Genomic DNA, 13,792 nt, shown 5'->3' on the forward strand with positions numbered 1-13,792 from the left:
TAAACATTACATTAATTGAACAAAATGTCAGTAGTAGATTAAATTTTTGTAATTTATTACAATTTTATAAATGATTATTTCTTACTTTATATTTGCATTGTAAATAATTTAAATCCGGTTATTGGTTTAGAGAGAAACTCTTGTGTCAAAGGAACTACTGACATGATAATATTAATCATCATCGTTAAGTTTATTAAACATTCGTTGAATTGCTTTTTAATGTTATTATTTCAAATTTTTGTAATAGTTTTAGTAAACTTTTTCTGGTTTTTTATTAAAAAAAAAAGTCAAAACCAGTGTGTGTTTTGAAGGTGATATTTTCGGAAGACATGAGAAAAGTATAAGGAAAAGTTTGACATCTGTCAATTGCATAATAAGCATAAGCTAATTTACTAGAACTTTACGGAACAATATTTTCAAACTGGTTAATAGGTAATAATAATTATTAATAGATTTTTATTTTTTCAATGAAAATTTGCAAATAAAAGTTGTTTTATTAAAATTAACCTAGACTCACACTTTTTTATTTGATCATTCAATCAAACCAATAAAAAAGACAAGGTATTAGTGATAACTTTTTTTTTTTATTTCCTTCAAGACTTAAACGGATATAATTATATTGACCATTATCATTAAGCTTGTTCCTAGTACTATTAAGTGTGATATTTATTATCTAACTTACATATAAATCTTGTTAAAGGAAGAGCTTTGTATAAAAATTGAATGGTGGCGTGTTTGTAATTGATTTTACCTTAGAAATGTATTAAATGGGTTTTTTAATTGATATACGAATGGATAATAATTAGATGCATAAACAATATGGGAAGTAAAAAAAGTTGAAGAATATCTTAATATAGTTTCGTTTGCGTCAATTTGATAGCTGTGGAAAGTTTTGATGTAAGCATTTTCAATAAAATTTTGTTTTAAGACACAGTTCATACTATGTTGGAACAAAAAATCTACTACATTTTTTGCCAGTTAAATCTATCAAATGTCAGTTTGACGTTCAGCACCAAACAGATGCTCTTGCGATCTATCTGTGCTACTTTACGTTCATTTTTGTCCACCATTTTGTACCTGATCAACACCTTAAAAAAAAGTCATAAATATTAAGCAAATATTTAAATTCGTAGTTAAGAATCTAATATAAAAAATGACAGGTACAAAAAGTATACCTATTTCCTGTTAGGGCGTTAACATAATCAACCAATTAGAATTTTATTATTCAAAACCAGTTTTTATTTGAACCATAGAAAAAGGTTTACAATCCCTCCTAAAAAACAAGTTTAAAATGCCTAAGGCACACTTTTTCTTTAGATTTAGGTACCTAATCATAAACTATTATATTTTATTGACTTTGTCTTCGAATAAAAAAAGAGCCCTTTGACACCTTTGATCCTATGACAAATTCCAAGCCGGATTGACAAAAAAGTACCTAGGAATAAAACCGGTTCTTGGATGGCACCACCGAAACTTTATGACAACTTTAGATGGGCAAAATAATATGCTGCTAAATTGCAAAATTAACACAACTTGTGATTGTGATACAAGAAATTGTGATTAAATTAATTCGAAACAACTTTTAATTTATTGAAAGTCCTAATTTAAGTTCTAATACAGGTTAGCAAAGCATTAATCGTTTTAAAATAAATTCAATTTTAAAACATTCTCAGTAAAAATAAAAAGAAATTAACATAGAAAATGTCCCATGAATCTTTTTACTATTAATTATATTCTTATAAAACAAAACTCAATTTTTAATTATAGTTTTTTTTTATTTTTTTTTTGTTTTATTTCTAGTCAATTGCTCAAGTTGCATCTGATAAAAGCTTCTTTGTGCGTTTCCCAGTAAATGTTATGTTAGCAAATACTGACAGTACTCCAATTGTCAAAATGACAGCTCGAGAATTTATGTTTGGCTATAAATCATCGATAACAACTTTGGGCAATACATTCCTTCCAGGTTGGATTTATTTCGATAAAGTTGGTCTTATTGATCGGGTAAGATTTTATAATTTTTAACATGTTTCTTTGAAAATTTTTATTTATGTTTTCTCTTTTTTTTGTTGCTAATTAATAGATGTACGACTTCGATACCGATTATGAAACTTTTCATACTGGTGTAGATGATCCAAGTATATCTGGTTTATATGCTACTTATAGAGGTTCACCAGATCTACCCCAATGGGATGGTCATCATTGTAGTAATATCAATATGGCTTCAGATGGTACAAAGTTTAAGAGTTTCATTCAACCAAATGATTCAGTTCTCTTTTTCCGTAAAAGCATGTGTCGGCCACAAAACTTGGTAAGTACAAACATGTTCTTAAGAAAAAAAAAATATGCTCCTGTCATTATCAATTCAATCAATTAACAATTTGACATGTGTCAAAATGACACAAACTATTACAGGAGGTGCGTTCTTTCTCTAACAATAGTTAACTATTGTTAACTATCGTTAACTTTTGTCGTTCTTAAACAACATAATAGTTACGATTTGTAACTATTTGACAGATGAACATCGTTCCTAAACTCATTTTGAAGTGTCAAATAGTTACAAATCGTAACTATTTCCAACTCACCTCCATGATATGAGTTGAACACTCATGAGATGGTTGATGTGTCAAAGTGGATGTTTTGTTTACAAAACCAACTTAAGGATTTTTTCTTTTGGAAATAAGCGGAATAAAATGAAAATAAAAACAGAGTTTTGCAATTTTATGATGCAAAAGAATTTATTTTGACTAAAAAAACATTATTTTTGTTATAATTATGCAAATAAAAATATTTTCAATACAATTTTTTTTTGTGTTTGACAGTTTAACAATATCTAACAATAAATCGTTCCTAAATGATTTGTAAAAAACCCAACAATTTCTAACAATAGGTGTGTTTTTTATTACCACCGGTCTTAACTGGACAAAAAAAACGCCTCGGGGCTAAACCTGAAATCTTGGCAGCACTGTATATTGAATGTTCCGAAAACAGCAGACACAACAAAAATTTAGAGTTGTCATATTTTTCGCTTTCGTTATTTTCTTGTATTTTTCATGTATGTTTTACAAAGAGATACAAAAATGTATGCTAGCAAAACTATTTTAATACATTTTGTCCTTCCAAACGTGAGTTTTCACGTTTTTAAACAAATTCTAAACAATTTATGAAAAAATTAGTTTGGTAGCACAGATTTAAAACTCTTCAAAAAGTTAAGCCCAGAGAAATCTCCGGGCTAAACAACTAAGCCCAAGGGGCTAAGGTGTTGTTGTATTTAACATGTAAATTGCTTAGCCCATACTGCGTTTTTTTTGTCCAGTTAAGACCGGTTGTAATAAAAAACACACCTAATGACACATCAACAATATTTTTTGATATAACAACGATAGTTGACTATTGTTAGAAAAAGAACGCACCTAGGACCAATGACTCTTTGAACCTGTGTCAAAATTGAACCGTTATCTTTTGAATGTAGGTAATAAAGTACTCATTAGATGATTAAAATTTCATTCTAGTACTTTTTGTGCTAGTAAATCACTTAAATGTATTCAAAATTGAAATAGTCCGGTTTAAATGAAAATACTTCCGCGTTGCTATGCTTATTTTTTCATTATGACAGAACAATAACCCTCAAGGAAAATTGATGTTTTCAATACGTTACACTGACGTTTTTTAATTGTGACATTAAATTTACCAAAACTGTTGTTAATTGACTGTTAACTTTTTAAGCTGACTTTATCAGAAAAATTAGTATTATTCATTCATAATAAAAAATTCTAATAAAATTTACATGAATTCGATGGAAGTTTAAGTTCCGGAATTTGTATTTAAATTTCGAATACAACGAAATAGGATGTGATTATAATTCATATATAAATCTCCATTTGACAATATGACGCAAAATAGTAAAATGGCTAAATGTACGTGATTGTATGAAATTAAACATTTTGTTGAAAACTCTTTTCAATTCCATTGTGGTTTTGTGAGTGAAAATCACTTCTAACCACAGTTTGAGATCGTAATATTGACAGCTGTCAGAGTTAAGCATTATGCTTACCTTTTTATCTACTTGACATATTGAAAACTATATTTTGTTCATTTATGATAATACCTTTATTAAGCTTTCGTTAAATGTTCAGTTAAAGACTATACAACAATTGTAATAGAACCTTACCATACGACACATGTATGACATTTTGTTTCTCACTAGTGCCAGACACATTTAAGACAATTGTCACATATGAAACTATTTAAAACTTTTTGGATAGACTGACAGATGTCAATATATGACATTAATTTTAACGCAATCTAATTGTCAAAATAACTTATTTGTATTGTTTTCTTGTTCTTATTTTCTAGATACGTACTGGTGATGAAGTCATTCGAAGAAATTTAGCTGGTTATAAATATGTTTTTGAAGATAATGCAATGGATAATGGCGAAATCGAAGAAAAAAACAAATGTTATTGCCGACAAGGTAAGTTTCAATTTCTATTACTTTCTTTCTTACAATTAAGTTCCGTCAGTTTAATTAGAATAAATAATAAATCTATGGTAAACAAAATTGTTACAAAAACAAAAAAACTAGTTAGCAATGAAATAAAAAAAAAAAACAACCTACCACAACCGTTATTTACTATCCATACATTGTTTTTAAAATCTACTACAATCATATAATGTACTTTAGATGAATTTTTTTTTTCTTCTGTTTACACAAATTTTAAATTGAGGTGTGATATTTTGCATGTTCAATATAAAATGTGAGAGAAGAAAAAAAAATTGTAAACAAATACTGATTGCTAGTTAAGTTGGACATACTAATATGACACGTAATGAATTATAATTACTGTGGAGGCTTATAATTCTGAGTGTCGGTCGTACGGACATCAGGCTCAAACTCAAATATTGAACACTTTACTGGCGCTGTCATTAAAATTCATCAAAGCATATTCCAGTTTACACTCAACGAAACAAAAAAAAAATACTCGCACGAAGAAACGTCATCGTGTGTGTTTTTGATTTTTGTTTTGCCTACCATGGTTGATGGAATTTTTCGCAAATAATTCTTCTTTTTTTTTATTGCCTTATGCAAAATTTTGTATTCAATACTCGAAGAGGGCACACATAATCAGTGTGCATCTTAAGTACCTAGGTACTCTAATTTACCATATGATTATTTTTGTCGCACTTGAGCATTTTAATCATCAAACTGACAGTTGCTAATGTCACACGTGAATTTTTAAACACACGAGATTGTACATAACGTCCGCCTTGCTAGTGTTCTGATGATTAAGTAAAATTTTCCTAAATAAAACCTTGTCTACTATGATGATACGCCCTGCTTATATCATGTATCATAAGAAATTTAGTCACCTCATTCTAAAGTCTCAAGTCATTCTAACCGGAAAGATAGATGACAGCCGACAGCGACATTCCGTTGACAGTAGCTATGTTGGTTGCAAAGTAGTTACGATAAGTACACACGAAGGCAATATCATTGTCGTCGCCTCATGGAATCTAATGGAAAATAATGCAAGTGCTACTGCAGCACGCGAAAGTAATCTTTTCTAATATAAGTTCATAGGTATAATTCCATTGGAAAATAGCTGTAAATTTCCATTTTAAATTACTTTAATGGATTTTTTTTTTTGACATTTTAACTTCAGTCATTATAACACTTTTCTTTTTATTACATTAGGTTATTGTCAACCACGTGGACTCATTGACGTCACTGATTGCTATTACGGATTTCCCATTTCTCTAAGTTACCCACATTTCATGGATACTGATCCCGGTCTTATGAATAATGTAACCGGTCTTAAACCAAACCGTAGTGAACATTCCAGTTACTTCATTCTTCAACCGGTAAGTAGTAATAATTATAATATATGTAGTAATCCAACAAGTAGCAAAGTTTTATTGATTTCAAAAATAACACAAGACAAAAATAAACAAAAATAAGACAAAATACAAATAAAAAAATGTAAAAGTGAGTAAGATAAAAGGTGTGGGTCACGCTTTGGATAATGTCAATTAGCTTTCGATGCGCTATACTGCACTTATAACGATAAATGCAATTAGAATGCTGTAAGGTGCTTTTGACACATTATTGTCTCTCTTTTATATAAGATTGGATTGGTAATTAATTTATTGATTTTTTATATTATAAAATATTTTTTCTAAAGAAAAAATATTTTGAGTAATGCAGTTAGGACTATTGTGAATGAAAGAAGAGATGCATATTGTGTGACAGTGAATGAATTTCAATTAAATTTTCCATTTAATTGTTTGTCCATTCACAAAAGCTACCGATTATAGTGAATTTTAAACAAAAAAAAATTCCATATTTCAAGGTTATCATAAGAAGAAAACTGATCAACAGGGTGTTTAACAAAAACAAATTTTAAAGTATCGATGCACAATTCAAAATAGAATTAAACCTGTGGTGGAGGCATCTTGCTGCACATACAAACACATAGTCCACCTAACAATTTTGCTCCTATAAAGATTTACAGATGCTTTTTTAGCTTCTGTAAAGCTTAATAGAAGCAAAATTATTAACTGGTAGGCAAAATATAACAGTTCATTTAAATTATAACACTTTTTCAATTATAGCCCAATCTTGTAAATATATCCAATATTTGAAATGCATGTGAGCATAATCCATCTATCTAAAAATCATTCACAATAGAATTTTAATAAAAACCATGTTAGGATTGAACTATTTTGACAGTTTGCTGTCATGTTTCGGAAATCAAAATGTCAGATAGACAATTGACGAAAAATCTGAACGAAAGTATTTCTAAAACCAATTAGATGTCAATGTTCAAGATGGAGGTGGACATTGACTTAATATATATGGACTGCTAGAAGCATATTCAGGTTGGTTCCACTTGTTTCTTCTTGATACTAGCGCCCTAAAAAAAAGCGGAGAATAAGTGCAACATTTTTGACGAAGTGCGAAAGGAACAAATATAGAAAAACAGAGAAAGCACTACCTTTTAACGACAGATGTCATTCACTAAAAGTTTCCTCTTTTCGCCGTCTAAGGTTATACCGCTAGTAGAGCTAGAAAGATGTGGAATCATTTTTTTTCAATTTTTGTATGGAAAAGTCAAACGACTAGCAGTCCATATATAGTAGGTCAATGGAGGTGGAGATGGTTATCTCTTAGGCCTCAGTTACACTAAGCTAACTGTCAGTTTAGAGTTCAGTCAGCTGCTACTTTCAGCAACTACATGTCAAACTTATACAAGCTACATACTTCTGTCCAGATCGTTTCCTTTATAATTCGTAACACCCTGCCAAATCTTACCACTTTATTTTTGTCAAAGTGTGTTTTTGTTAAAAAAAAAAAAAAAAAATAAAACGCAAAACATGATTAACGACCATTCTAAAAAACAATATGCATTCTTTTCCTTATTTCTACAGGACTCTGGACTACCACTTGAGATCTCGGTAAAAATTCAAATTAACATGCACATGAGGAATGTCCGCAACATGAACAAGGTTGCACAATTTAGTGACCTTACTTTCCCGATGTTGTGGTTTGAGATTGTAAGTACTTATACATCATTCCAGACCTTTTTTAAATTCTTCCACACAATTGTTTCGTTTCTTATCATTTCCTTAAATCGATTGTTATAATTGTTTTGTTTATCATCCATTTCCATAGACAATGATGGAACTACCAGATACTTTAGCAAATCGTTTTAATTTCTACCTCAATTATCTGCCATATATTGATTACCTTGGATTCTGGGGTGGTTTGCTTTTGGGCATGGTATTTCTATTCTTTGCCATTACAAGAGCCACAATCAGGTTGTCACACTTTAAGCGTATCTCAGAAAGTGGCAAGTCATATGCCAAGGCTAATTTACGCTCTGGTGTTTATAATCCTTGTGAAATGAAATTAATGCAAACAAATGAAAAAATGCCTATGGCTAAGCAAACAGAAGAAATCAAGGCAGACCGAGGAGCTATGATATATGATGTGGATCTTAAGGCCGCAAACACAGGGAGTTATATGTTGGAAGATGAACCGGCAATGTCTGATGTTGAAAATGATGATGGAGATGATGGTAATGCAAGTGATTCGTCAAGTCGTAGTAGTTCAAGCAGTGACATCGAAGATGATTATATGACAGATGAAACAAGGAGCATACATAATGGCAATGCCAGTGATGAACAAGCGGTAAGTTGATTTTAATTTGATTAAAATGAGTTTTGAAGCGCATTGCAAGGACGTTTTTACATATAACTCAATTAGGTTATAAGATTGGGGATGACAGCGGTGTCATGGCAAATTAACAAATCAATTTAATAAGAAAAATGTCAGATGAAATGTTTCGTTAAGCTGAATATAGTTCGTTGTCACAAAGAGTAAGGTCAAAGCATTTTGCAATTTTATGCAGTTCGTCAGAATTATGTATAACTATCGAAAGTCAAACGTTAAAAAAAAACACAAAGAAAACTTAACGAATGTAAAATACTTAAATACTCCTACAACGCTATTTAGTAAATGCGAGTGGTACTTCTTTTGTAAAAAAGCAATTACCTTTTGTCTGCTTCGCGGTTACAAGAGCATCATATTATGTTTTACTTATATTTTCCTTAGTAGTCAGTTAACTGTCATATGAGTAGAAATCTAGTACTACGAACTACACAGTCTATCTACTCGAGCAGATCATTTATGTGTACTAGGTTTTCTAATCATCTACTCATGAGTAGTCTGCACTCTACTCTACACTATTATAGTTCTACTTCTTGCCGCGTTCCAATAGAGAAGGTAGAATACTCATTAGTAGATGATCTAGTACATTTGTACATTTACTACTTAATCATGCTTTGCTGCTCGTGTAGAGGCTAGCAAATTACTATAATCAAGGGGCACGGTAGTGCCCAGCCAAGTTCTCTAGCAACTTTGGCACTACACCCTTATTTACAGGAAACAACTCAGGCCATTTTCGACCCCCCTCTAACTTCCACACCAAAGATGCTAGAAATTTCATACTCGCTACATTTATTGAGCTTGTCAAAACCAAACTCCTTACAAAATTTCAGCCTTTTACGAGGAGTAGTTTCTGAGATATAGGGCTTCATAAATCGCAAAAACCGTAACTGACTGACTGACTCACTCACTCACTCACTCACTGACAGATCATCAAAATTATGGAGAACTTCCCGTTAACGTAAAACTTGAAATTTTACACGGTGATAAGGTTTGTGGTGTATACAAAGGGAAAAATCGAAAACTTGAGATTTTCAATTCAGGGGGCGTGGCATCCGCCCATTTCCGCTGAATTATCATTAAATATTATAGAGCACTTCTGATTATCGTAGAATCTTGAAATTTGGTAGAATGGTAGAGATGGTAGTTTATACAAAGGAAAAAATTTAAAATTTGAGAATTTCAGCCAGGGGGCGTGGCAACCGCCCATTTTCACTGAATTTTCATCAAATATAGAGATTTTCAATTCTACAGCCATACCTTGCAAAAAGTAGTGAAATCACAACAAAAACATTACTGTTAAAAAAGGAGCCAAGTTCTCCTATGTTAAAATTATGCTGGCACAAAAAGTACTGAGATGTAAAAGTGTACCAAGTTCTAAAGTTTGGGTTCAAATTCGTATCAATAAAATTTTGATTGTTTACTTGGCAATTTTTGAAATAACTTTAAAAATCGGTAATTAAAAGAAAAATTGTCAAGAGAACAATCAAAATTTTATTGATACGAATTTGAACCCAAACTTTAGAACTTGGTACACTTTTACATCTCAGTACTTTTTGTGCCAGCATAATTTTAACATAGGAGAACTTGGCTCCTTTTTTAACAGTAATGTTTTTGTTGTGATCACCTTTTATTTTAACTATGCGGCTGTCATTTATGTGCGTTAGAAAATGTAAACAAACAGAACTTTTTTTTATAATTTTGATAACTAGACGAGCTTCTTTGAGTTTGGGAAGAAGAATTAAAATTAAAGGATTGAAGAGTTGAAGAATTATTAATTTGACAACCGTCATAGGTCAATTTTAACTTCCATAAGATTGTCAGTTTGAAATTTATAGTAGGTAATATGATGTCACGGTATATCTTACACATCTTTATGTCAGAGCAAAATACATTTCCGGATTGTCACTAATCTTTTAAAAATCAGGTCACACCTTAAGCGTTAAAAACAAAATTTTGTCAAGATCATAAACTAAGGTCAGCATTTTTTTTTTTAAATGTAATTTCTGGTCATTGCGAACGGTCAAGATATATGCAACTATGCAATTTAATTGAGATAAATTGGTATATGGATGAAAAATGTTGTCTTCTTTGCAATCAAAACGAAAAAAATACCCACACATTACGTGCGATGGATGTTGTATGATGCCAAGATAACGTTTAAATTGTCATCATTAATTTTATTTGTTGATTAAGTTTAGCGAAAAAATATGTAGGTACATGACAACTAACTGAAAAACGAGTAGGTATGCTTTTTGGTTAGTTGTTGCTTACTTGCGATATTTATCTGCATCTCAACTCAACAGCAAAAGTGCCGACAAGTGATCATCATCTTGTTAATTAATTTTGTGTGTGATGGTGTAGTACCATTTTAGTTAGGATTGAAAAGATGTATTTAATGCAAGGACCATAGACATTTGAAGGTGGTAAACTACTACTACGCATTCGTTTGCAGGTAGGTAGTAGACTACTTATAAGTACACGATTAGCAGATCTAGTACTTTAATCTATACAAAATCTTCTGCACGAGTAGATAGGAATGTGTTGTTGGAACATCTATACTGGCAGAAAAGCATGTGTAGATCTAGTAAAAAATGTACTAGATCATCTACCCATGAATTACCAACTACAAAGTAACAGGTGGTAGACTGCTCATGATAAGAAGATCAAGTACTAGAATTAATAGATGATCTTCTGCTCGTGTATGATATGATGTGTAGTTGTTAGTACTAGATTTTTACTCATGAGAAATCTATTTGGTAATCTATCTGGTTTACTTAGTACTAAAAACCTACCTATAAGTTGATTTAAGTAAGTTCGAAGTACTTTGCTAAAATAAAATTAATCCAGACAGATTATCAAATAACAATAAAAAAATTTCCAACTTGAACTTGAAATGAACATAAATCGGCGGCTGAGATGCTAAAGATTTTTTTTTATATTTTAAATGGAACTTCTCAGCTCAAGTTCAATTTTATCGTCTTTATCCTAAAAAAAAAAAATAAAATGTACCTGCACGTGGTCTAAATTAAATTTCAATTTAAACTTTCTTTGTTTTTATTTAAAATTTTTAAACTTTGAATTAACAAACCACACGACTTAACCTGTTTTTTACCTGTTATCAAATATTTTTTTTAATGCCAAAAGTGATTTTTTTTTTTTTTTTGTCTCACTCAAATTGATTTGTTATTGCGTGTGTATGTGATTCTTTATTTTAATTTTATAGATCTAACGCGTTTAATTCTAAAACACACTTTTTGCATTAATTTGTAAAACATAAAAAAAAAATGTTTTGATTTTTGAATAAAATTAAACAAAATTGTACTTTAATCATGAATATAATTAAGACTTTAATCGAGTCGTCAAGTCGCTTAGCATAAAAAAGAATTTGTAATAAACTTAAAACATTATACGTATAAAACAAAATTAATGGTGAAACCGTTTCTTATTAAGAATCACCTGATAAATTTATTAATAAGAATAGGTAGTAGTAGAGGCACGCGAATAAGAAGATAATTTTTAACTTCCTGCATCGAAAATTTTATTAAAATGAATTTTTGATTTCTTGTTTTTCGTCACACTTCTCCCATATAAACTTAAACGGTGCTGGATTTTCAATAAGTAAATGTGTAAGGCTCCGTTATAAACTTCAAGCTTTATTAGTTCAAAATCTTGTTATATTCTCTGCTTCAGAGTAACAGTCACATTAACATCACAAAGTTACCTCATAGTAACGCAAAGTAACCTCAGAGTAACGCCAATTAAGCTTAGTAACCTAATAGGAATTTCTTTAAACTACGTCAATATGAAGTTACATTTTTATTAACAATTGAATAACTTAAGCATTTGAAATCCCTTTAAATTTTGCGTAACAAAATAGTAACAGGCTAACTCACTAATTACTTCACCATGTGGCAACACATTGGCTGCGTTCCTTTGGAAATATTTATCTACTGCTTAATACTTAAAGCTGCTATGAACTACTTTTTCAGTATAGCAAAAGTAGTTCAAAGTAGTTTTAAGTACTAAGCAGTAGATAAATATTTCCAAAGGAACGCAGCTATTGATGAACCACCAGCACCTCAACATCACTTAGCAGGTACTATCGTTACTTTAAATTCAAACGATAAAAACTTTTTCTTATTCAAAGTATCAAAATAACCTAAAAATAACCTCATTAAAACTTCTTTAACATGGAGTAAAAAATATTTCGATTTTACGTAACATTGCAATTAAATTAGGAACAAAATTCATCTATAGATACGGTGACCATATTTCTGGAAACCAAACCCGGGACGGATAAAAAAATTCGTTGGATCGTTTTGAAAATATTCATTTTTCAAAAAAAATTAAAATATTTTTTTTAATGAGTTTTCATAATTTTTCCTTTTTTTGATATTAAGATTTCCTAAGCGATTTTATGGTAGCGTTTTTGTTGAAATCATTTAAGTCGTTCACGAAATCAGAAATTAAGAAAATGGGTTTTTAATATTGTCTGTTAATAACATCTAAAAAAATATTTTTTAAATCAAAATCGGGAGAGCTGTTTTTTAACATTTTTATTTAAATGGTTTTGAAATTGTATGAACCTAAACACAACTTTTAACATGTCCTTAAAAGTTTTGAAACTTATCTGGGTTCTTTACTCTTCCATATGTTGTTTTTTATTCGAAAACATTTTTCCTGGTGTACCAACCTGACAAAGAGAAGCTGAAACTAAATAATTGACGAACATTTAAAAAAAAAACTAAAGCCTAGTCTAGAGGCAAAACGAAAATTTTCATACAAAACCAGCACAACGAAATCGTAAACAAAAATTTTGCTTTTTGTTGCAAAGTACGCAACTTAGGCAACCAAATTCTTACCTGTGCTAGAATATATGGAGAGTTTTTAATCGTTTTTTTACTTTGGAGACTTAGAAAATTTTTCGTTTTGCTTGAGCAGCGTACTAGAAAAATTTGAATACAAAAATCAGAGAATGTGCAAATACGGGACAATCACGGGACAAATTACAAAATACGGGACACTTATACGTCCCGGGTTTCTTAAATAAGAACCCGGGACAAGCTGTAGAAATACGGGACAGTCCCGGGTAAACCGGGACGGATGGTCACCGTATCTATAGATCATTTTAGTTTTTTTTTTTAAAGTAATATTGCAACCTTGTTGTAACTGCTCAGTAACTTTAGGCCAAAACTCATAATTTTTAAGTATGACAAGCTATGACCGTATAGGTTTTTACATGGTTATTAATAAGATTAAACTAAAACTTCGAAATAACTTAGTGTGACACACATTTTGTGACTTTTTGGTTACAAAATTTAAATACAAAATTCTAAGAACTGATATTGTATACCGAAATACATAATGTTCTCACAAATAGAACGGAATCGTTACCGTGCTACCAAAAGAAGACTTCCTTATCAACAGCATAAAATATTTTTTTTTTTTTTTTTTTGCATAATATACATCAATGCGGATAAACATAAATTAAAAACAAAAAAAAGAATTGAACTAAACAAATTAGAAAGGTATAAACTAATGGTTTATTTTAGAATCAAAATTGGG

General features: G+C 30.4%; 1 protein-coding gene across 3 annotated transcripts in view; it reads left to right on the forward strand.

Moving 5' to 3' along the window:
- The window catches only part of LOC129916857 (scavenger receptor class B member 1), a 55,171-nt gene that overhangs the window by 39,722 nt on the left and 1,657 nt on the right, over positions 1-13,792 (forward strand). For all 3 annotated transcript variants that reach the window (XM_055997048.1, XM_055997046.1, XM_055997047.1), the window contains exons 5-10: positions 1,801-2,001; positions 2,081-2,308; positions 4,354-4,471; positions 5,693-5,859; positions 7,426-7,551; positions 7,670-8,188. In XM_055997048.1, the coding sequence (XP_055853023.1) occupies positions 1,801-2,001; positions 2,081-2,308; positions 4,354-4,471; positions 5,693-5,859; positions 7,426-7,551; positions 7,670-8,188 (1,359 nt within the window). The remainder of the gene's footprint in view (positions 1-1,800; positions 2,002-2,080; positions 2,309-4,353; positions 4,472-5,692; positions 5,860-7,425; positions 7,552-7,669; positions 8,189-13,792) is intronic.

Source organism: Episyrphus balteatus, chromosome 3 (assembly GCF_945859705.1).
Source record: "Episyrphus balteatus chromosome 3, idEpiBalt1.1, whole genome shotgun sequence".
Lineage (NCBI taxonomy): Eukaryota > Metazoa > Arthropoda > Insecta > Diptera > Syrphidae > Episyrphus > Episyrphus balteatus.